Source organism: Cheilinus undulatus, linkage group 15, assembly GCF_018320785.1.
Source record: "Cheilinus undulatus linkage group 15, ASM1832078v1, whole genome shotgun sequence".
NCBI classification, from domain to species: Eukaryota; Metazoa; Chordata; class Actinopteri; order Labriformes; family Labridae; genus Cheilinus; species Cheilinus undulatus.
Window position 1 is genome coordinate 36,578,123 of NC_054879.1, and position 25,788 is coordinate 36,603,910.

At 38.0% G+C, this 25,788-nt stretch overlaps 1 protein-coding gene across 1 annotated transcript in view; it reads right to left on the reverse strand.

The window, feature by feature from the left end:
• The window catches only part of uxs1 (UDP-glucuronate decarboxylase 1), a 67,792-nt gene that overhangs the window by 10,388 nt on the left and 31,616 nt on the right, over nucleotides 1-25,788 (reverse strand). The window contains exons 10-11 of the mRNA XM_041807488.1: nucleotides 10,894-11,013; nucleotides 8,651-8,694 (exon numbers count right to left, since the gene is read on the reverse strand). Coding sequence (XP_041663422.1) covers nucleotides 8,651-8,694; nucleotides 10,894-11,013 — 164 coding nt within the window. The remainder of the gene's footprint in view (nucleotides 1-8,650; nucleotides 8,695-10,893; nucleotides 11,014-25,788) is intronic.

Consider the following 25,788-nt stretch of genomic DNA (forward strand, 5'->3'; position numbering starts at 1 on the left):
GTTATTGAGAGCCAAAATCTAGTGGTCAGTGAGAAAATATATTATGTCGTGCATTAATGAAAAAATACTTGCATCATAACAAAACGAAATAAACAAAATTAGATGTACATGAAAGTGTGTTCAGACAATCAGTCCCATCTTGTGACTGGAGATGTTGTAAACAAACATCACATATCTTAATTGTGTTGGAGCTTAACTCTTGAATGTGGTTAATAAGTTAGTTCATGTGTGAAAAGGCTGTAACAGACAGACTACAGCTCCTGCTGTAACAGAGCAATCACTAGCTTAAAGTCATTAGGAACACAGCAGTGGTCCTACATTTGCCCACTTTACTCCTCTCTAGTTTCAGCTTAAAGACACACAACTCTTCTTTGACAATCTGTCATCATTTGAGAATAACAAAGCATGTCTTAAATTATGGCTTTAATAATTGTTTAAAGCACAAAACACAGCAATGTGGCTTTTAATTGCATTGTTACCTGTGTTTTCAAACCTACCAGCCATTCAGTCTGAGGGCTTGTTTTCCACCAAATGGGGGTGCAGTCACCTTGAAAAGCGGGAAGTGACGTTGCACTGCTCTAATCCATAAACACTATCCCTCTGTACACTCAAGTCCTCAGCAATAAAAGTCAATTTTGTCCCAAAGTCCCAAATTTAGTGTTGTCAGTACCAACCTGACACACCACAACAAGAGAGAAATGAAACTTAAAACTATAGGTGCAGTTACAACAAAGTGAAACCAGAGAGACTTGTAAAATCATTTAACAGTGTCCAGACGTGAGTAGAGTATGCCATCACAGGTTTGTTTTAAGGGGACAATGGGGCTGAAACACCTGATTACGTATCTAAATGTGTTATCTCTTTGATTTTTTAATACCATGATATATTACCATTTCCAGAAAAGGCCAAATAAATAGCGTGATGTAAATTTCAGGTCTTATTGCCAACCCTTTGTACCCATAAATTTTTTGAGCGGATTTTCAAGGATTTAAGTCCAATACTCTCTGAAGTTCAGTAGTCATTCTTGCCAGATTGGCCGCGGCTTTAAAATGGCAGGTGATACATAGAGTAATAGCTTCTAATTATCCTCTCACCACTATAAAAGACTGATTTGCAATCTCATTCTCCATCCCAGCACATCATCTTATGTTACACACTTAGCTCTACAAATACAGATATAACATCTGCACTTGAAAAATCTGTTCACTTCCACCTTTTCATGTTTGTGCAGCATTACATTTACTATCTTTAAAGCTCTTCCATGGAAACAATATAAACAATCTTTATTCTCAGTGGACCTCCACATTTTAACATCAATTCAAAGAAACACTCATAATTTAAACACAACTAGTTTCTATGAAGGAGACTTATTAGGTTATTATCATTTCATACATTGTTAGAGCATAAAAACTGAACCTTTGAGTTAAGTGAGGAAGTGTTTTTCATTTAGAACTAGCAATTAGTGAAGGCTCAGTTAGAACCTTATTTCCTCGGTTTTAATTCTCTGCTTTAGTCTTTGGTGTTCTCCCCGCCTGAATCACTGCATTATGCTGTGAGAGAGGGACATGCTAGTATTATTGACTCATGATTGAGGTTTCATGTAACATGCATTCTCAAGGCTAATGATGTCAAGATCCTGCTCCATTAATTTTCATTTTCTACAGCTTCCTTGATTCATTATGCATATTTCCCCCGCTGAGTGTAAGCCTGGAGGGGATCATTCATTCAGTAAAGTGAGTCTTTCTGTCCATATCTATACTGTCTTGACATATGTTTTATGCATAATTGGCCGTTAGCTCTACAGTGTTAATGATGTTAGAAACTCTGAGACTGTACTGGTAGAAATTTAGAACATATCCTGTTTGGATGCCAACAGAACAGAACATGTACTCTTGGCCACCTAGGAAATTGCTTTTTTTATTTTTTTTATTTTTTTTTATTTTCAACCTGCACTTAGTACTGGGAAAGGAAAGGTTTGGACATACTCAAACATCTAGATGACTGATAACAGTAATTAAAGGCATACTAAAAAAGGATTTTCCTAAAAAATAATGTAAAGACCCAATAATGTAAAGACTGTGTTTAGGTCTGTACAGGTTTGCTATCAGAATTTTATGAACATAACTAGTAAGGTTAGTCAATTAACCAAAATTGGGATTACACTGCATTATGGTCTACTGAAATTTTTGAATCACAGAAGGTGCAATATTTCTTTGACCTGAAGTGTTTGTCAAAATCTCAGTTTAATATTTTTTTTGGGAAGATATGCTATGCTCTACATGTCATGAGGACATTCAAAAAAAAAAAAAATTGTATAATGGTTTGCAAAAAACTCCACTGTACTGTACTCAGTTCAGTTTTCCCTCAACCCTGAGCAGTCTCCCAGCCTCTGCTGCTGAAAAACACCCCCACAGCATGATGCTGCCACCCCCATGCTTCACTGTTGGGATGGTATTGGGCAGGTGATGTCTGGTTTCCTCCTGACATGTTAAGAACTGAGGACAAACAGTTCAATCTTGGTTTCATCAGACCACAGAATCGTGTTTCTCACAGTCCAAGGAGGCTTTCATGTGTTTTGCACTGAGAGGCTTCCGTTGAGCCACTCTGCCATGAAGCCTAGATTAGTAGAGGCTGCAGTGATGACTGTCCTACTGACACTTTGTCCCATCTCATATTTTAACAGTCTGTGTTCCAGACGGTATGAAATATTTTAACTCTTGGTTTTCTGTGACTCTTTGGTTTAATTGTATTTTACTGTATAACTCCACACAGGATCTCTGGAGCTCAGTCAGAGTGACCATCAGGTTCTTGGTTACCCCTTTTACCATGGCACCTCACCATGATTGCTCAGTTTGGCTGGACGACCAGCTCTTGGAAGAGTCCTGCCATTCCATTTGAGAATTATAGAGGCCCCTGTGCTTTTGGAAACCTTCAGTGCAACTAAATGCTTTGTAGACTTCCCCAGATCTGTGCCTTGCAAAAATCCTGTCTTTGAGCTCTGCAGGCAGTTCCTTTGACCTCATGGCTTAGTTTTTGCTCTGATATGCATTGTCAGCTGTGATGCCTTCATTTTTTTTTATTTTCAATAAATTTGCATACATTTCTAAAATTCTCTTTTCACTTTTTCATGATGGGCTACTAAGTTTAGATAATGAGAATCTTTTTTTTTTCAACTGTATTATCAGGCTGAAACATAAATTGAAAAAAAGTGAGGAGGGTCTGAATACTTTCTGAATGCATGTAAATGAGCCTTATGACTTAGTTTGTAATGGTATAACAGTCTTCCTGGGTGGTCAGTTCCATTGCATTGCAACATGGAGTTTCTCTGCAGCTGTGTAAATTTCTATGGTTCTGTTTGTTTTTGCCATGCAAGGTTTGTAAACCAGTGTTGATGGTTGTGTAGTGCAGACCCACAGCACCTAAGTCGCATTACCCTCCTCCTCTATTTACTGTAATTTAAGAGAGAACTCCACAGGTTTTTTTTATTAAAAAGAATATCACAGTTTTCTCTAAATACATAAAGTGGCACCAGAAGCCTGGGCTGCAAAGCCATGCATACTAACAAGTTTTGCCAACAAAGTGGAAGCTTAAAATACACAATGAATGAGGGGTGAATTTTGAGTTGCACATTTGAGGTTATACCGTTACATGTCTCAGCATTTCATACTGGTAAATTGGTTGCATCAGTGTATAAGACACAAGCAGGTTTTAATTAAAAGTGCATCTTGTAGATCTAATGTTAAATCACTTTATTGACTGTTTCCACCTCTGTTAATGGGCACGGGCCCCATACATCCTGTTGTTACTGCACAACATGCTACTGAACAGAGGTGAGAAGAGATCATAATGGCTCACAGAGTAAATACATCCATCATCAGGCAGAGGAAAAACAGGTTGGTTAATTAACTCCACCCGGCAAAAGTGTGTGTCTGTCAGAGGGGTTCAAGGGTACAGGCAGCGATGATGTGAATTTCTGACTCTCGGGTGCAGAGGTATATATAGGCAACACTGCTGTTGCATGTTCATGTTGTTTTCAGCATTATCATGTGATAATAAGCCAAACATTAAATGCAATAGTTTATGAGCACAAGCAAGGTTTAGCCCAGCAACAGCAATGACACATAGTAGGTGTTAACCTCAGTGGTCTATGAATCTTTGAATGAATGAGTATAACAGCTCTTAAATGTCTGCTTACAGATGCTTTATATTGCTGTGAAGGTTTCTCCTTCACTTCATGAATTCCATGCTGCATCTGAATGAAACTAGACTTAATTTGTTGATTAATCTGCAGCCTCTGAAAAGATGACACTGGGGCATAGTGCCTCCATGCTCGACTGTTTATTGCCCACCTTCATTCATCATCTGACTACAACATCAGGACACTACCCTCTAACCATACCAAACAATACCCTGGATTCCATGGGTTCTAACTGCATACAGTGTCTCTTTATGAAGGACATAAAAGTATACATGCGGCCTGATTTCCTATCCTTGAAACATACTGCAAAGCTGAAAACGATGCCAAACATTCTCTATTACAGCATGTTACTGTGTATATAGCAGCTGTAAAGGTAGGATTGCAATCTGCTTCAATCATACATTTGTGACAACAAACTTTTTTTAATTCTATCATTAGAATAGTGGCTATGATAAAACTTAAATTAACAGGGGTTTCATTTACCTCAGTTTATGGAGTGACCCTGCCTTAGTTGGAAGAAGAGTCTAGTTAAGACTCATTTTACCACTACAGACAACAGCGAAGAAGAGTTTAGCTAAGACTCAGTCTACCACTGGGGACAACAAAATAGAATAGAATAGGAGTAGAATAGAATAGAATAGAATAGAATAGAATAGAATAATTCTTTATTGTCCACCGAGGTGGAAAATTGGCTTTGGCTCACAAGCATAGGAGACAGACAGCACTAAAGTACAAACATTGTCATAAATAAAACATATAATAGACACAACAAAAACAGAGGTAAGATATAGTAAAAATAAGAATACAAGTAGAGGTAAGATGGGACGTAGTAAAATAAGTAAAACATAGAAGTAGAACAGCTCAGGTCATATGTGTGGATTGGTCACTTTGACGAATTTGATGATGGTGATGGCATTTGGTATAAAGGATTTTTTTAAAGGACCTTTGGCCAAAGGAGCTCTGTAGTGCCTCCCAGACTTCAGAAGCTCAAATTGACAGGACAGAGGATGAGCGCTGTCTGCCAGGATTCTCCGAGCTTTCCTCCTCGTCCTGTCAGTGTAAATGTGGGCCAGAGGCTTCTGGGGTTTTCTCACAATTTTACCAGCCATTTTTACAATTCTGTTTAGCTTGACCTTACACTTGCGGCTCAAGAGACCAAACCAAGCACAGAGATGAAATGTTAAGACACTCTCAATATGTGCAGAATACACAAGCTCTAAAATCTGCGGACTGACACCAAGACAGCTTCATCTTCTAAGAGTCGCAGTGAGCATTTCTTAAAAATAAAATCTGTGTTTACAGAGAAACTCAAATGACTGTCAAGGACTGTACCGAGATATTTGAAGGTTTCCACAGTTTCAACAAGCTGGCCGTCAAGTAAAACTGGCTCTATTGTCAGTTCTTGCTTCGTGTGAACAACAAGCTGATCTCTAGCTGGCTGTCAAGACACCATGCTTTGAGGGCCTTAGTGTGGGCAAGATAGGAGGCCTCACCAGAAAAGTCGGATTTCTGTAGCAAGCTGACTAAGGCCATGTCGTCCGCGTATTTAATCAATTTAAAATTTTTATCATGAAGTGCAAATTTATTTGTAAAAAAGAGAAAAGAGCAAAGGTGAAAGAACGCTACCCTGTGGGCAGCCAGTGCTTATGATGAGCTCTCCTGACAGAATGTCGTTAGCACAAACCCTTTGAGGGCTGCAAGAGAGAAAGTCTCTGATCCAGAGCATCAGGCCCTTTTCAATATTGAAATCTGCCTGCCTTTTCAGAAGAATGTGTAATTTCATAGAATTAAAAGCTGCACAAAAGTCTACAGAACCCTAACGAATGCTTTAGCAAGCGAAAGCTGATTTAAGATCACGTCGAGCAAGGTTAGCACAGCATCATCAGTACCTCGTTCCCTCTTACAGGCGAACTGTAGAGGATGTAGTTCACCGGACACTATGGTGGTCAAGAGATCAACTAAAACTCTCTACATAGTTTTGCATAATATCGAGGTCATGGCAATGGGACAAAAATCTTCAGGTTTGCTTGCCCCTGGCTTTTTTGGTATAGGCCTTATTATGGAGAATTTCCAAGATTTGGGCACGCCTGTGACAAGGAGGGAATTAAACAGTTTTGAGAAGACTCCTTTTAGTTGAGGAGTGCAGTCTTTGAGTAGACAGGCCAGTGGCCTTGTTTGGCTTCAGTTTAAAAAGACGTTTAGCCACAGCATCCTCAGTGATGGCCGTGGGTGCTCCTGCAGGCAGATTTTTACAGATCTCATCACATTCTTGTTTGTCATCCACTTGATCAAATCTACAGAAATACTGGTTTAACTCATCGACAAAACATTGATTGATGCTTGGAGGAGTATCACATTTCTTATTGCTTTTGCCCATTAGTGTATTTAAACCCTCCTAGGCTTGTTTTATGTTGCCACTAAAATATTTACTTTCTACTTTGTTCTTGTACTCACTTTTTGCCTTGGATATGTTCCCTCTCAGCTGTCTACTTTTTTCCTACATTAATTGCCCATCACCAGAGCAAAAAGCAGCCTTCTTTTCATTAAGACTGATTTTCAATTGCTTAGAAACCCACGGTTTGTTGTTTGGAAATATTTTCACAGTCTTGGTTTCTGACACATGGTCCTCACAAAATTTAATGTACGATGTGATGGTGTCAGTGAACTCATCTCCATCCTGACAGGATTCAAAGAAAATGTCCCAATTTGTGTCATCAAAGCAGTCTCTAAGTTGCTCTTTACTTTTGTCAGACCACATCTGTATTTGATTCTGAGCTGTTTTCATTCTTTTGACCACAGCCTTGTATTTAGGCAAAAGATGAATTACATTGTGGTCAGATTTTCCAAGAGGCAGTCTGCATACCGTTTTATAAGCCTCGGGGATGTTGCCAAAGCAACAGTCTAGCATCCGATTTTGACGTGTGGGACAGTCGACATATTGCTGTAGGGTAGGCAAGTGATCAGATTACAATAGTTTAAGTCCCCCAGATGGGCGAGTGTGTTGTTATAGCTCTCCACGATTCTCTCTCCTGCTGCTTCGTCATTTGGACCGAGCATGTATGCGAGGATGATGGTGATCTGTCCAAACTCCCGCGGAAGATAAAAGGGTCTAAAAGATACAGTCAGTATCTCATAGTCAGGTGTGCACACTTGCTCTCGTATGCTGTATTGTGTGGCCCAGCTGTTATCCACAAACACAGCCCCCCTCTGATGGATTTGTGTGCAGTGCACCCCAGTTTCACGGCATGATACCCTAAAGTTTGACTTTATCTTTCTGCCCCTTGCACCCTCATTGAAACAAAAACAAATCCCACATATCCCATGAGTATGTTGTTATTCTGGAGGAAAAAGTCATTACTTATTACTCAGACACCCAAATTGTCAAGGCCCTCAAGTTTTTCTCTGTTTTCTAATTGTATTGCTTACTACAGATAGATTAATAAATCCCTTCATCAAAAAATTAAAACGTTAAAAAGAGATTTAACTCATGATTTTAGTCAGCAAATGGAGGTGGTTTGTCTGGCAGCTTGAAGGTCGGTTTTTGTTCAGTTTTTTTAATTTCCAGATAATTAGCTTGCAGAGTTTTTTTTTTTTAAAAAACACTTTTTGCTTAGATTTTCTGTTGCTCTGTCAGATACAAAATCCTAATTGAATTAAAAATGTCAAAGTTCTTGAATGCACTAACTTTTGTTTGTGGAAGCGGTGACTTTAGTCTAAACTTTAAAATACAAAATGTTTCAGCTGCTTCTGAATTAGATCATTAAAAGTTTAAGAATGAGGAGATACAACTTTGAGGGGACGAGGCCTTCAAAAGTAGAATTATTTGACTAAAAGTGCTGGTAATAAAGGTCATGTAAAGTTTCAGAGAATTTAACTTGCAGGAGACTTTTCGTGACAACCTTGCCTTTTCCTTGACTTCACAACACAAAAGTCTTGAGCAGAAGGTGAACGCTTAATAGAGATATGAGACCTTCAAATGCTCTTTGTCTCTGATCTTTCTGCCTCAAAGTGATCAAACTAATCTCATCATCACCTGCACACAAACCAATAAATACTCTTTTAACCGGCCAAATACAAATCTATCTGCTCAAGCAGGCACGGCAGCATGCAAACACTGGTATTTAGCATAAAACTTCAAAGCCTAATTTAAAAAGTTACCCTTTGCTTTATGCTGAACTCATCCATCCATGTAGGCATCAACATCCACACAAACCTTTGATAACAGCGGGAGAAACACTCTTCTCTCTTGGTGGTAATGACTAACACTATGCATCCTGCATAACAGCAAGATATTCATAATTTTGATCATTTACATTATGCCACCAAGATGACTCATCTTTAGTTATATGGTGACTGCACTGCTATAGTTTTTCCTGACTGGTTGGTAACATAAAACAATAATTTTCAAGGAAGCGCTGTACCGGAAGAGAAGGTTAAATTTAGCAGTCTTACCTCACATACTGAAAGGCTCTTGTTTGGGAACCAGTGCCGTACACCTGAAAGAAGAAGAGAGAACTCACTGTTAGCTCTTATGGTGCAATTAGAATGAAAAAAACATGTTATTATGCACCAGATGAATCACAGAACACAAGCTTGTTATTCTGAGTAACTCATAACTGATTAAATCATCACCATTTGTATGTTTTTATTTTTATCATTTCGCCCCTCTTAAGAAATTCTGACATTACTTTTAGTTTTATAATTTGATGTCATTTAGTAATGTCAAAATGTTGATTTTGATAGTTTTGATGGGGGACGTGATGTTTCGATGAAAGGACTTGGTGTTACAATCCCTAGTGTTTGCACCACTATTGATTCCATGGGGAGTTCTTGAAGAAGGCTTTAATCATGAGGACACATTGTCAGTTGTGCACCTCAGTGTCATAGGGTGTTTTGGCCTTTTATCAAAACAGGTTGATCAGTCCTGGGTGTATGTCCTGTGGTTAGCTGTTTGCCTTAGCAGCCCAGGTGATGTCACTTATTTTCAGCCAGCAACTGAACAAGAGGTGTGAAACGACCTCAACTTCTGTTTTTATAACTATTTTCTTAAATCTGTTTGAAAAATACAGATGCACGATATTGGATTTTTGCCGATTTTGCTGGATTTTAAATATTGGTAGTCTATTTTTGTAGAAACTGACAAAACATTTGATTTTTTATCAGAAATGAAGGATATAATGTTGATTTTTTTTCTCAAATACAGCCATACACTAATGTAAAACTTACAGTAATGTCTTTGGGTTACGTGTGCATTACATGCTACATGTATTTTTTAACAGTACAGCCAAAGTCATCTGCATCTTTGAGGGCAATAAAAAGCAGCAACATAACCTGCTGACACTGAGCTCCACCGTGCTGAAAAGCAAGAGCTTATACAGTAAGATTGATTCTCCTTATTACTCAGCCAGTTTGCAGGATGGCTCCCTGAGCTACTCCTGACAAAGTGCTTTAAATAACAACAACAACAACAACAACAACAAAAAGACAGATTCTTGAATGCGAAAAATCTAGCTATAGTTCAGAGCTTAATTATGATTTAAAATTTTTGAGACTCAAGATGAACAGAAATAAAACTTCAACTGAAGTAGTTCTCCTGATACTGCTTTAAACAGCAGAAACTAACTAAGCAACCAAGTTTAACTGGCATTTCAATGTCAACAGTGCTGTAACAACACAGCAACACCCACATCTCTAATGCTGGAGACACCACACAGGAGACGGCACAGAAAAGTCCGTCATTGCTTTTGCCAAGTTTAGCGCATGTCACGTAGGATGACATGCATGTTCTTTTTTTCTATTTTCCATATCCGAAACATGTTATCAAAAGCGGCTGCAACTGCAGCTGCTGTGTGAGCACTCCTGTGAGTGCAGGACAGGCTTTTTAAGAGTGAAATCCTCATCTATTCACAGAGGCAGTGAGGCTCAACATGCTAAAAGGACGGACACTTGATGTCCATATACCCGTGATGAAGCTACTATGTTAAGCTTTAACGAGGAGCTTCTCTACGTGACTGGAAACAAAGTTTGGCAGTTCAGGTAAATGCATCATTAGCCCGCGGAAGCCCGTATATCCCACAAAGCTGAAAGGCTGATTATCAAGAGCTATAAATTCAATGATTTTCATGTTCAGTTCCTTACCTTTGGATAGTCGTTGCTGTATTTTTAGCTTTGCTGAATGACTTAAGTAGAGGCTGCTGATGAGTTTTCCTGGCACAAAGTTTGTCATTCTTTATCATAGAAAGTACTTGTAGTCATCAGGGTGACGGTTTTTTAGATGCAAAATTAAACTGGTGTTGTTAAAGGCGTGTTGCCGAGCTCCTCCTCGCATCTGATGTACTTTACAAATGACGTAAACAGCAACTTTGCTGTCTTGTTAACACATCTCAAACTTCTCCTACACAGCCGACATGTTGCTTGTTGTTGTTGGCGCACGTCCGGCGTCATTGTGCACGCTTTATTATGATGTCACATTATCAGCCGTACATATTGGTGTAAATTTTACTATTGGCTGATACCAATAATTAACTTCTTAAGCTATTATCGGCTGATAACTTTCTTGGCATTTTGGCTGTACATTATTGTACAAGGTATGCTAAATTTGTCATTTAATTCACAACATTTAATGGACTTGTATGAACGTCAGAAATGCCTAAGTGTGACTTTTTCGTAATCCTTAGAAAGTTTAAAATGCTCACAGTGAGAGGTTCTCCTTGGAGTGCCTGCAGGATGAAGTTACTGACAACACGTCCATCGTTCATGTGCATCCTGGAGCCAAATGTGTTGAAGATTCTGGCCACCCTCACTTCGACTCCTTCCTGTGAGCACAGAAACAACAAAGAGAATTTAATTGTTAATGTTCCTTCTTTTTAATATGTTTATGTTTGATTAGTCGTTTTACTGTCCTGCAAGTAAGAACTTTTTGTCACACATTCTGTGTTTTAAGATGCATACCAAGAACAGCATGAACAGTTGAAGAATTTCTGCACAAAAAAGTCTGGCCTTGCAATAATATGAATGCATGACACAAAATCAATAACTCATGTGCACAGAAATAGCAGCTTGTAGAGGTCTAATGCTAATATGGATGACACCTATAAATTTATTATTGCAAGTCAGGAAGGATGATCTGATAGAACAAGGAGCTCACTAATGATCAGCATGAGCAGCATGCCATAAAACGTATTACTTGACACTACATGTGGGCGGTTATGTATGTTTTATCTCATGATGTCAAAGGTTCACATGAGTCATCTAATATATTTATCAATCACCTGCAGTGAAACATAGAGCAACTAAATCAGTGATGTTGCTTTCATTTATTTTCGCAGCAGATTTCTCACTTTTTATTGAATGCATGATTATTTCTTAAATATGATACTTATTTCCAACAAAGTCATCAGTCAGATGATTCTATAAAAATATATGCAACATCTCAAAGTCAATCTAAATAGCTGACAGGGCAAATTCTTAAAAAGCATTAATGATGCGTATAACTGATACAGAGGGAGTGCTTCTTTTTGGATGCACAGTATGTCACTCCTGATGCAAGGTGTCTCCCAATCAAAACAACAATAATATGAGTCACTGCTTTAGAGACACGAAGTAGCTTGGAACCAAGTTTCTATTCTAACACTTAAATAACCAACAATGCTGATGAAAGTGTAATGTAACTGTGGAAGAAACCAAGTTCCCAAATGATGAACGTTTTTGACAAATGTTACATTGGGCTGTGTGTCAGCCAGTTGGTAGGACGCCATTCAGTCAGTAGGAAACAGCGCCAGTCATTAAAAGATGCATGGTGTTGTCATTCTTCTGATGACAGACCACAATACCTTATTGAGGATGAGTATGAACCAAATATACCTCTAAAAATTCTGATAGAAATTAGAGATTTCCAAAACAGAAAAAAAATCCCTAAATTTACCCAAACCATTACCAAAACCATATATTTTAATTTCCTCGAATATTGCGAAACATTTCTAAACAAATCCCCCTATACATCCCAAAAAATCTGTAATTTTCAATGAAAATTCATGAAAATCCAAAATGCTCATTCTCCTAATGTTTCCAATCAGTTTCCTAAAGATGTACTAATAAATTCCCATAATTCCCATAAAAATACCCCAAAGTCACCCCCCCCCAAAAAAAATCAAATCTAGCACTCCAGTTTCAAACATATAAACATAATTTCAATCTACACAAAATTCCTAAGAATGTGAAAAGAAATATCCCCAACAGTCCAAGCAAATTACTTGAACTTCTATGAAAACTTCAGACAACTATCTCATAGTAGTATCAGCAGAATCCATCACTATGTTGTAGGAAAGCCAAAATGTTTTGTCCTCATATGTACATGCAGGATGTCAGGGGGTTAATGTGTCTTTGCCAACTAATGTACAGTTGATGTTGTTTAATATCTGCTTGTTGTTGTGCTACCTGTTTTTTTTGTGCGGTTCTATTTATATTTGTGTTGTGGACAATCAACCTGCCGGGGGACTACAGATGGGAACTAGCCTCTGGCAATAATCTTGCATAATACTGAATAATGTGAACTGTTTCTATTTCAAATAAATACAAATTAATTAATAAATTGACAGAAACTGCTTAAGGGATATACAGTGGTGCTTAAGCACAGGGGTTAGTGCTGTTGCCTCACAACAAGCAGCTTGTTTGAATCTCGGTCGGTGGAGGCTTTTCTGTGTGTGTTGTTTGAATGTTCTCCCTATGCATGCATGGGTTCTCTCCAAGTAGTCCAGTCTCCTCTCACAGACAACACAGACAACATTTGTAGCTCTAAGACGACCATAGGTGTGAGCAACAGTGTGTCTGGTTGTGTCTCTGCATGTCAGCCCTGTAATTGACTGGCGACCAGTCCGGGGTGTACTCTGCCTCTCTCCTAATTACAGCTGAGATTGGCTCCAGCTCTCCACGACCCCGGACAGGGTAAGCAGAAAATGGATGGATGGATTTAAGTAACATTGTCAGCAGTTTGTCACTCAACTTCCTCACTTTCTCAATAACGTTCTCGGGTGGAGTTTAAGTAAGTAATACAGGATTCTATAAAAATTGGGGATGATACAACACACTGAATCTGTGATACAATAAAAACCGCAATACTGGGCTCACTGTACAGATTTATCATGAATGTTCAAATCATGTGTTCTTTTGATCTAAATGAATAAAAACAGTAATTTTATATTTTGGGATCATCAAGCTATTTTTCTAATCCTTACAAATCCTAAATAAAATGAGTACATTTATGAAGCACTTTCTGCCGGTTAGAAAAATAATAAAGCAATGCATAATTTTGTCAAATCTATTTGGACTGTCTAAGTTTGTATCAGTGTTTATCAGTATATTAATAGAAACATCTAATTAATAACCTTTATTTAGGTATATTTTGTGTTTTGTCTTTCTTTATCTTGCAAATGCCATACTCTGACTCTTTGCACAGGATTTCAGTCCATATTACACAAGAAGTGATCACTACATTTGCATAAATTCAATTAGTTTTACTTGTTTTAAATTAGAGATTTTACATATCTCCTTCATTTTTCTTAAAGAAAATTAGATCTAAACTGCCACACCTGCTGTTTGTACACCATATGGACAGAAGTATTTAGCCACATCTATTAATTATTGATTTCAGGTGTTTCAATCAGATCTGTTGCCACAGGTGTATAATATCAAGCACCTAGCCATGCAGTCTCCATTTGCGAACATTTGTGGCAATAAATCTGTATTTGTGAAGAGCTCAGTAACTTTGCAATAAGACGGTTCACGAAATTTCATCCTTGCTGGATATTCCACAGTCAACTGTAAGTGAAATTATTAGAAGGTGGAAGCGTTAAGAAATCACAGCAACTCAGCCCCAAAGCAGAAGACCACGTAAAATCCCAGAGCAGGATCAACAATTGCTAAGATGCATCGTAATCACATAAATCGTATAAAAATCGCCAACACTTGGCTGATTCCATAGCTGAAGAGTTCTGAACTTCCTCTGGCATTAATGTAAGCAAAAAAACTAATGCTGGAGCTTCATTAATGGGTTTCCAAGGTCAAGCAGCTGCATGCAAGCCAAACATCCCCAAGTCCAAGGCCAGGCGTCAGATAGAGTGGTTTAAAGCACACTGATACTGGACTGTGGAGCAGTCTGGATTTGGCGGATGCTCTGAGAACATTATCTGCCTGTCTGCACTGTACCAACTGTGAAGATTGGTGGAGGAGTGATAATGGTATGGGGCTGTTTTTCAGTTTTTGGGCTAGGCCCCTTTTCTCCGTTAAAGTACAATCTTAATGCTTCAGTATACCAAGGCATTTTGGACAATGCTATGCTTCCAGCATTGTGGCACCAGTTTGGGGAAGGCTCTTTTCTATTCCAACATGACTGTAGCGCAAAAAGCAACGACTATTAAAGACATGGTTTGATGAGTTCAATGTGGAAGAACTTGACTGGCCCGCACAGAGCCCTGACCTCAACAACATCAAGCATCTTTTGAAGAAATGGAACAGAGATTGAGAGCCAAGCCAGTTATTAAAAACTGATTGTACCTTAATGTCAAAAAATAGTTGGAAAAAAAACCTTGATCTAAGTTCACAAAAGAACAAGTAAAGTTTCACAGGTCTAGACTTTTAAACACATTAAATACTACATGTTACAAATACTTTCTTTAACCAGATATTTACATATTTTCCAATCCTATAAAACTTTAAGAAATCATCTCTTATCTACCTGAAACTTGATATATTCCTTATTATATATTCCTCCATCTGCCTGTACCCAATTATTTAATCTAAGAAGTGTAGGCATTAATTAGCGCAGTCACGATGCATGAAAACTTTCAGTTCATACCAACATGTGGTAGGTGTAGTTATGTAAATATAGGTCTGCATTAATGCTTATTTTCATTTATATACAGGTAATAAACTTGGCTCCTATATGTAATTTCATTCATTTATTTACTGCTCATTTATGTATTCTAATTCACTTACTTAGACTTCACTGTTACAACTATTTTTCTCTTTTTTCTATTGTCATTTTCTTTCCCTTATGCAGACTGTTTTTTTTTATCATCTCTTACTGCTGGAGCCTTTTGTGTATCATGGGAGAGTGGGGGTTAAATAGTTTAATATTTCATCATTTTATATCACAAGATCATTTATTCTGGTTTAATTTCCATCCCTAGTGTTTGTTTGCCAAAGCAGTATCATATGGAGATTTCTCAGATGATGAATTCTCCCTGCAGATAGAGAATGAGTCTATCAAGTACAACTCATAAAGGTTAGTGCAACAATTTCTGTCACATGCTTCCTTATTTATAAGCAGTGCCCTATAAATACCATTAAGTGTTAGTGAGATAGTTATATCCCATGAATAAGAAACAGAATTATCTGCATTATGTGAGAATGTATGTGAGTGGAATTTAAGCTGACCTCTGTTGTCAAAATATTCTAAAGGCAACAATGACTCTTGGCTCATATTGCACACTATCTAACGGAGAATGAATAAGTGAGGCCAACTACATCCTGGTGACCTACACTGATGCTCTGGTTGTAGAAAACATTGTCTTTTTATAAAAATCCATGGCCTTCATATGTCAGCCCCCAGCATTAATACATACTACTTCAGATAGGATGAGGAACGATTGTCGGTCGCATCACATGAATAAAAACATGAATATTATGTAGATTGTTTTTGAAAGCGTGGATCATGAAATTCAATGGTCACAGCCTGCCGATGTATTCAGCACAGAAAAGAACAAGGACACAATGGGGGCAACATGATGGAGAGTTCTTGGAAGGTGTGTGGATGGAAAAGTTGTAACTGCATGTATGTGGAAAGCTTGTTTTTACTATTAGAACTAAGTACAACCTACAGTTTTTGATCAGGTTTTTGTTGTGGGAGGTGAACCAGTATCAATACCATCACCAGTGTTATTTCTGCCACAATATAGGGTTTTGCAACACCATTATCACCCTTTTAGAGGCAAAACCTATGCGACTCATAGCCTAGCCTACCAGCCAAGGTGGAGGATGAAAAAAGTAACAGTGATTTCTGAAAGACTGCAGAGGACCTGCACTAAAAAAAAAGAAAAGATGGCAATAAATTGGCAGGCAATCCTTGCAAAAAACGCCAGTGGGTGGCAGCAGATGATAAACTACATGATGCAGCACACACTTCAAGAGAAAATAAACATGTGGATGAGAAAACCTGCAAGACTGAAAGCAAAGATACTGGATAATTTCAGGTTTCTTTAAATATCAAAAGTTGGGAGATGGACATGACTCATGCAAAATGCACACTATGCAAAAACAAGGTAGCAGCAACACAGGGGACCTCCATCTACACACGACAAGACAGCAGCCAATTAGCAGTCAACAATCACAGCTAGGCTCACTACGCCGGGCCAGGGTGTGGCATATAAACCAGCACTGAATGACAAGGTAAAATCAGATTATCACTTCACTTATAAATGGGATCAGAAGATCACAAGTTGCATTTTTATGTTTTATTTTTAGAGACATGAGCCAGTGAAGCATAGCTGATAAAAAAAGGCCTCAGAAATGTGCTTACTGAGTGTGGCTTACCCTGTTTAATCCCCATTCCTAGTTCAACTTTTAGTGCTGAAGTCAGATGCAGACGTTCCTCCGATCACCTCCTGAAGATTTTCTGAAAAGTCTTGCCCTTCCCAAATGTTTTCCATGGGAGCTTTCCCAGATGAATGCCAAATATATCCATGTAATGAATATGAGATGATCTGGTGTGTAAGGTTTGCCGTTTCATGCCGGCAGGGTCCTTCAATTCTCAACCCACCAACATAAGGGACAGCATAATTACACGCCACCAAGAAAATCACTGCCAGAAAACACAATTAAGTCCGGCATTTCAATGCGCATTCCAGATAGTTGCAGTCAGCCATATACTAGGTTTTGACCTAGTCTTGTTAGTTGTATGGTTGTATTGCCCAGCTCTATCAGGTTGACACATGTAAACTGACTACTCAGATTAATGAGCTAAAGAAGACTGTCAATGACATCAGTTTAAAGGAACCGACAATCCCAAGTAACTCTAAATCTACTTACAGTTACTACACACGGATGTGTTTTGCGGTTGCCTTTTATCTGTGATATGATGCAACACATTCTAATAGATAGCTGCATCACCCTCAGATCATTGAATACTCAAAGTTTATTGACTAAAAACATGCATCTGCTCCTGACAACTCCTTGAAGACCCATATGGATGAAAGGGAAAAAAAACATACAACTTTCATGAGAATTCAAGCACAAGATGTCAACATAATAGCCAGAAAATAGGGATTTTTAAACCATTTATATTGAAGCAGTTCAAAATGTGTGAATTAACTTCAGTTAATGTTGGGTAAAGGCTAATATGACAATACATCATGTGCTTTATGCAAGTCACTGAAACCAAAGACTTGTAAGAGAAAAACTCTGAAGAGCACAACTGCACAATGCAAGAGGTCTTCGAGAGAATTGTACTGACATGATGTTGTTATGCTGCAAAACTGCAGGCACCACTTTGAGTGATTTGACTGTTTTGTTTCAACTTTGGCCTCTCAAACAGGCACAGACAATTCTCGAATATAATTTCATGCAGGACTAAAAGACTGAAAAACAATTTTATGCAATCAATCCTTAGCCTTTTGAAGGAACAATATGTTGAATTTTTGCACTGAAATGTCCAAAAAAAAATGAAAAAAAAAAAATCAATGACTACTCCTCAGTATATCGTCATAACTCATCCCTTTAAGACAAGTTTATATTGGTCTTAGAGGTCTTCAAAACATGGCTGTGAAGTTTGTGCTTGACAAAAAAACTCCAGTATTGGATTTTGTCTGTCTAAAACCCCTCAGTTTCAGCCCTGCTTAGAGCAAGCGGTTTCTGTGTCTGTGGCTTTAAATGTTAATGAGCTGTCTGACTCCGCCTCTGACTATACCCTCTCAGGAAATGGATGCGGCTTAATGCATTGGTTCCCAACCTGGGGGGGCTGCCAAAGATCTTAGAGGGGGCACGAGGCTTTGTCTGTTCTGAGGCTGCCAAAATTAGATTTGCAAATAGTGACTAAAACCATGATAATTAAGTAGTTTATAAAAAGAGGTTGTTTGATAACAAAATCATGCACAGGCCGTTTTTGGGTTTTATCAGTGAAACAATCAAAAACTACATTGATTTTTGATGGCAGTGTGCCACTTTTTCTTCTCTCTTGGGGTCCTGGGGGGCTCCACTTTTCTTAGTTACATGTAGGGGGTTCCCAGGAAAAATGGTTGAGAAACACCAGCTTAATGGTGGGATGGGGCTAACTCCCCACATGACATCATGAGGGGAAAATCTGAGAACGCTTGTTTCACCACACATTTTCTGAAAGGCAGAGAAAGAGGTTCAACTTTAGGGGCAGGAAAAGTTCAAGCTTCTCAGATGTGGGATGGAAAACACTCAGTTGAATGTGATATTTCAGTAAAATATTTATGTGCCCTTTCAAATTAAGTGTTATTTTCTGGTGTGGACTACATTTTATTTGATTTCCATCGATAGTTTGTGGGATGCTTATGTGGTAATGCTTGCGGTAAAACAAGTTGCCTCTCAAGTAGAGCTGGGCAATTGATCAAAAAATCAAAATTGACATTTAAAGCCTATAACCGACATAAAACTGCGGTGTTAATTATTTCAATTATTTTCCCTTTCAATCCTCTCTCTACTAATGCATCACCCCCTTTAAACTAAACTAGCCATGTGATAGGTAGCCAGGTGTTTCAAGGCATGTAGCCTGCTGTAAACCCAAGACAAGAAGTACAAGTCTTGTGCTCATCCCTATCTAGTCCACTAAAACTCAAACACAGAGCTGACTGCAATGTGCGCAGCAAAGTTATTTTCTACTTTTTACACAACAGTATAAACATAATTTACTGTGTTAACTCATTGAGTGCCACTGATCTACATATACGTCAAAGTGTTTTTTCGGCGGCTGGCACAAGGGGGTGCTCTCACACTCCCTGTGAGTAATTTTGGGGCTTCTGGGATACATAGTTGGAACACTACAGTCGGAGGTGACGGTAGATCAAAACCACAGAGAGATCAGAGGTGGAGACCCTGGGGTCAAAGAGCAGAGCGATCGTTACGGAGGTAATCTAAGCTAAAAGTTATAAAATAGACGCTGGAAGAAACTTTAAACTTTTTCATGAGAATTCGCTTACTCACTGAAACCGACACTGAACTTGACGACATCAGCGCTTTCACTGATCTGCCTCAGCCGGCCAAGAGGCTAAGAATGCCGTGAGGTCTCCCCCCGTTCATCTGAGACATAAGGTAGCCTCTCACCAGCTGGATGCATACAGCAACGACACTTCAGAGACGGACTTTACTGACCCAGACTGAGGAACGGCCGCCGAGTGAGCGAAGTGGATCTTGTTCTCCGTCCCAGACTGATGGAGGTAAGTTTACGTTAGGAACCCACTGATTATTCAGCCAAATTTATCGAATGAAACCATCACTCATGCTCCTGTGATTTCAGAAGCAGACTTGAGAGAAGAGCAAGCCAGATGCAGTTCTACAACACTGTCTGTTGGCAGAAAAAGAGGTAAGAAAAAAACCCTCTATATTATAGATTATATATTATATATATAACATATTATACATTATATTACTTCTATAATTTACAGTGCCAGGGGACACGCAAGCAAGAGAGGATGTGGGCGTATAGGAGGGTCCCGTGGAGGCCGTCCAGTTCCAGAGTGTGAATGGCATGACAGTGACTGGAAGCACTGTTATTTATCTACAATAAAATAACATTTGTAATACAATTTTCAGATTTCTTTTATGTCATCGAAGGCAAAATCATAACATTCAAATACAGTTTTGCTTGAAAGACTCTCTTTCACAAAAATGCATTTTTCTCAGCTTTCTAGAAAAAAGTGGTCTTTTTGGTGAAACTAGCCTCTATTCAACTTCAAATAAATCACGAATGGAACAAGCTACAAACAAACGTTTTTTTCCATGAAGAAATAGAGGGTTTCTTCTTTCATTTGAGCAATTTGGTGTTTTCAGAGTCATAATACAAAATATTCTGTGGGTCTTGAAAGATGACTCAAAATGGCCAAAATACTGGCACAAGCCACTTTCCATTTTATAAAAGGGCTGGCACTCACTGAGTTAACAAGAAATACAAGTTGTTTATTTTCAACTTTTCTTGGAAAATTGGACTTCTTAAAAAAAGATTTTTTAGAACAAAGAGTAGGAGGTTGGGGGTGAAGTAATCATTCATTAATCATAATCAAGGTAAAGAGATCAATTAATCATGATTTTGATTTTTTCCAGAATCACCCAGCCCTACACTCAAGGATAATAAAATTATCCTTTATCCGCGATGATACACTTCACCAGTCAATACTAATCCCTATGTCGAACTGTAAAAACACTGTCACACTTAATTTCTCAAAAACACAACTTCTTAAACTTTCAGATCCAAAAGTTCTGAACCAAGTTTGGAACAACTAACTTGAAACAATAAGATGTCCTTGAAAAGTAAGCTTCACCTGTTCACTAATGTGTCGGGTACATATTTAACCACGCTTCATCCCCATCTTATTTTGAAATTTGGATTTTCTGATAGTGAGCTTTGAGGCGCTGCCATTTAAAAGAGACATGTTTCTGTCTTCTGAGCCAACAATTTCAAATGAATGTCTGCGTTTCAGTTACTCATAATACAAATCATTGTCAAAGTTTAACTAAGTGGATTCAAATGCTATCAAACATCACCTAATTTCAATTTAATGAAAGCAATTAACAGACTCTACATGTTCTGAATACTCCACGAAGCACAATGGATCCTTCTCCGCTGTTGGTACCTACTCTTTAAATCACTATTTTTAAAAAGACCAGGTTTTGCCATTTCCCAGCTACAAAAGAGGCCATTTTATATTGAAAATGTAAAAGAGTTGCAGTGTATGAGAGATGGCCTTATGAATAAAGGCACATCAATGAATAGTCCAGTGGGTGTATGGACTGGCGTCATAAACATGTTATGCAGTTGACCCATACATTACATCATTCTTGTGTAGATTACATCCTGTTTTTATCATGTAAATAAGGAGCTTTAAAACCCTGCACAGTCCCTGCAGAATGAACCCTGCACAGTCAAACCCATCTACCTTGTGAATAAAGTAACCTGTTATAAAACACATTTCATTATGTTTTTTAGCAACTTTTACACTCTTCCCCTTTGCACTCCTGTCTGTGGACAAATTATTTTTAGAACATTGCAGTGCTCGCTGTTGTTGTTTGAGACTGTGTTTTTATTTCTGTGTATGTACACATAAAGAAATGTAAAAAACTAATGAATTTCTTTCATGTGTACACTAATCTTGCACATTTTTCTTTCTTTAGAGATCATTTAACAGTGCAGTTAAATAATGCCTGGAGAAGCATGTCAATGTGTGCAACACAGTAGATGAAAGGAATGATGTGTTATGGTTGTATCTACAAGGATTAAATGTGAAATATAACCCTTTTCCATCATTTAATGCAGTCTATTAGTTCTCCCTCTGTCGACTCCCACAACAACACTGCCACAAAGACCCTAGTAACCGTCCTTGAGTGGGCACGGTGATCTACCTTCCCCCACCTGGGCTACCAGAAGGAAAAAGGGGGGAAAACACATGTATGAAACATGCTTCAGCCTCTGAGCGGATTATGAACAAGCTGAAGGAAATGTCAAACAACAAATTCAAAAGAATCATGATATCACACTTTTTCTTAAAGGTCATTTTTTTCACAAGGAAGTTACATGAGGTGTATTTGATTGTTGCTATATCAATATTCAGAATGTTGCATATTAGACCTTAAAGTAATTGAGGGTGATTACATTTGAAAACTGCACAATTATTGCTTTGAATATTTCAGTCTTTGGTTTTAAGCTGAGGAGTTTGGCACCATGTTTTGTACTGAGCAGGTAACACTGATTTTTGACTTTAAGCTGAAAAGTCAACGTATAAAACCCGGAGATCAGGACTGGTCTGGATAAGTTGATTTAATAGAAAAAAAAAGTCAAAATGTCAAAAATGTCAAGGTTAGGGCTAAGGGGTGACAATAGATACTGGGGATGCAATACAGCAAGTGGTTCATTGATTCATATGCTGTTTAATTGTGAAATGGTACAGGACTGTTCAACAGCTATCGTCAGATGTATTAACAAACTGAAAACAGAGCACACTCTGTGTCTAGCATTTTGGGTTCTAGGTGGCTTGCCAGCAGACACCAAATTGTGTCCAGAAATACACCATCCTGGATGAAACTGACCCTAACATTAGGGAGCAGGATTGTTTTGAGGCATTGGAAATCAAGAGCTGAAACAAGCTTTGGGGAATGTTGGGGTTTAGCTGGCAAGAGCTGCTTCCGTTGTGCAGCTAAGTTACAGAGTTTATAACAATGTAAAGGAATTCAGATCTATTTGGTGTCCCTATCAGGAAGCACTTTGCAGAGTGAGAGATACTGCAGAGATATTTGACACTAACTACTTTAGTCCCCTTTTCTAGATATTGGAATGAAATGTGCTTGTCATTTTACTGTGATATGTACAAATGGCTTTGGACAAAATAAAATTCAATACTGTAATATGAAGATAATGTGTTATGAACTGCCAAGATGACTGTGAATGTCATGTTGCTTTTTTTGCTTGTTTGCTCTGTGCACAAATGAAAACATTGTTATGTGTTTATCACCACAAGCACCACTCAGCCATAGGTAAATAACAAGGGGAGGGTAGTTTCTTTTTGAAAATGATCTCATACAAAAATCATCAACAGGCATGTGGGAGGAATTTCAAAATAAAAGCACGGCTCTAAGCTATCTTTAACCATTTTGTCTTGCCTGGACTTGCTGTCTTAAAAACCTTGTAAACATCAACCCTGTGGTGCACAGCCAAGCTCTAAACATCCCTTCTTTTTGTTATGAGACTATGAAGATGTAAGAGAAAATTTAAAAAAAATTAAAACTCAAAGATCTTTATATGTGATACACAGCAAACAAGAATGAATAACATTTATTTGTTGCACACACTCCCCCCCCCCCCTCTCCAGGGGAACAAAAAGGAGAAATAATCTTTTTATGACAAAAGGAACATCTTCAAAATATTCACATTTGAAAAAAAATTGCAATTTTTGTATTTGTTAATGTTAGCAGCACAGCTATCGAGCCACAACTGGCATAAGCCAGTGGAAGAGGAAAGACAGCAAAAGGGTAGAAAAGACAGCATAGGGGGAAAGACATGCACCAAACTTGCACCAGGATTGGGATTCAAACCTGCGACTAGGGTATGGAGGACTTCAGCCTTTGTATATGTGCACCTGCTTCCAAGTGAGCTAAACCAGCACACCCAGTACTTGCAATTCTGACCTGTACATATTTAAGGCATACTATCAATTATTTCATGCACACAAAGGAAGAACTCAGTGTAATATCAGTTTATTACTATAAATGAGAGAAGTGTGTCATTATTTCTTTGAAAAGAATAGAAAAGAAGTGATCCTAATTGTAGTTCTGTGCATCATAAAGTCAGAAAATGTGATTGGATTTTAGTAAATGGACTTAAATTATTAACATTTCTAAACCTCCTGAAAGTCATAGTGCTTTACACTGCACACACACAGATTTATATAAATCCATGATGACTAATATTGTGCTTGACCTCCGGGGACACGATTGCAAAGAAAAATTGTGAATGACTTCTTTAATACACAGAAAAAAAGAGAGTTACCTCAATGCTATTGAAAACTGAAAGGAAGATGTCATGCAGAAAAAAGAAATCAAGCAGGCCCCAGCAAAGTTTCAGCTTGACACATGGGTCGAACAGGTGAGCTACAAGGGCATTCATATGCTGCAGTCACATGGATTCAGGCATACAGCAGATGGATAACAGCTACCGGATGGTGCAGGAAAACAATCAATTGATGTTGTGGTATGTTTTATTTTTTATACATTTAGAACTAGAAAAGCACTCGGAGAGTGCAGACCTCCGCCATTAGCCCTATCTCCCAATAGTAAAGAATCCTTTCCAAAATTCCTGGATCCAGAAGATGATCTGGATCACTCCAAAAATCTAATCAGATCTTCCTTATGCCATTTCTGACATTTCCTGAAAATTTCATCAAAATCCATCCATAACTTTTTGAGTGATGTTGCTAACAAACTAACTAACAAACCCTGTTGATCACACAACCTCCTTGGCGGAGGTAATAATGTCTGAAGCTGAGAAACTCAGCTTCCTGTTCATTACAAACTAAGAACCAATGTCATTTTTTCCTTTAAACTTATTGTCATTCATTTTTCCTGAAACTTTACAGTGAAATTAAAGCTACACACTGTTTGCCTTCTTTATATACAAAAGCTAATAATCCTTTCTTCATTAAAGAAAGTTTTCAAGGTCAAAAGAAGAAAATTGTAGATGTTTTAATTGTTTACAACCCCAATTCCAGTTTACTATGTCTTGAAAAATATGAGCTCATTTTCAATTTGATGGCAGTAAAATATCTCAGAAGTAATGATGGGACCACAAACAGCTAGAAAAGCATATAGTGCAAATGAAAAACAGCTTGAGGAGCATTTTGGTTAATTGGTAACAATTTAGTAACATGACTGGGTATAAAAGAAGCATTTTAGAGAGCCAGTCTAGTAAAAATGGACAGCGCTTCGCCAATCTGCAAAAAATGGTGTTGAGAAATTGTGAAACAATTTCTGAAAAATGTGCTTGAATGTAAAGTTGCAAAGACTTTTAATATCCCATCATCTACAGTATATATTGTCATCAAAAGATTCAGAGAATCTGAAGAAATCTCTGTGAGGAAGGGACGGAAGGGAGGATGAAGGGTCAATACTGGCTGCTTGTGATCTTTGTCCCTCAGGAAGCACTGCATTAAAAACAGGCATGATTCTGTACTGGAAATAACTGCATGGACTCAGGAACACTTCCATAAAATCGTTGTCTGTCAATGAAGAGTCCAGATGCTGAACTGGCCTGCCTGCAGTCCAGACCTTTCACTAATAAAAAAAACATTTGGCGGATCATAAAATAAGAAATTTGGCAAAGATTACTGTTGAGCTAGAATCCAACATCAGACAAGTTCCTGACAAAGAATCTTAATAAATTTACTTTTTATGTTTGTTATGAAATTTTGTTCAACATGACTGCTTTAGAAAAAAAATAAAGATAAGAAAACTGGTTTGACTTCTGTTTTCATCACATATTAAACTGATGATTTGAACCAATTAGTTTGATCTTGTTTCAGACAAATGATTTCAGCTTCTATCAAAAATTATTAATTGAACAGTTGGCCTTTATTGGATAGTACACAAGAAAGGGTAAAAACTGAGAAAGAGAGTAGCTGAAAGCATGCACCAAATAGCGTCAAGATAGATTTAAACCTGCTACCAGTGTGACAAGAACCAAAGCCTCTGGCATGGATGACTTCTCTACCAACTGAGTTAAACCGGCAAATATTTCCATGTATTTCCTACGAAGTAAAAGGCTTTCAGACCTGTTTACAGTTACTAATTACAATTTTGAAATCATGCATCAC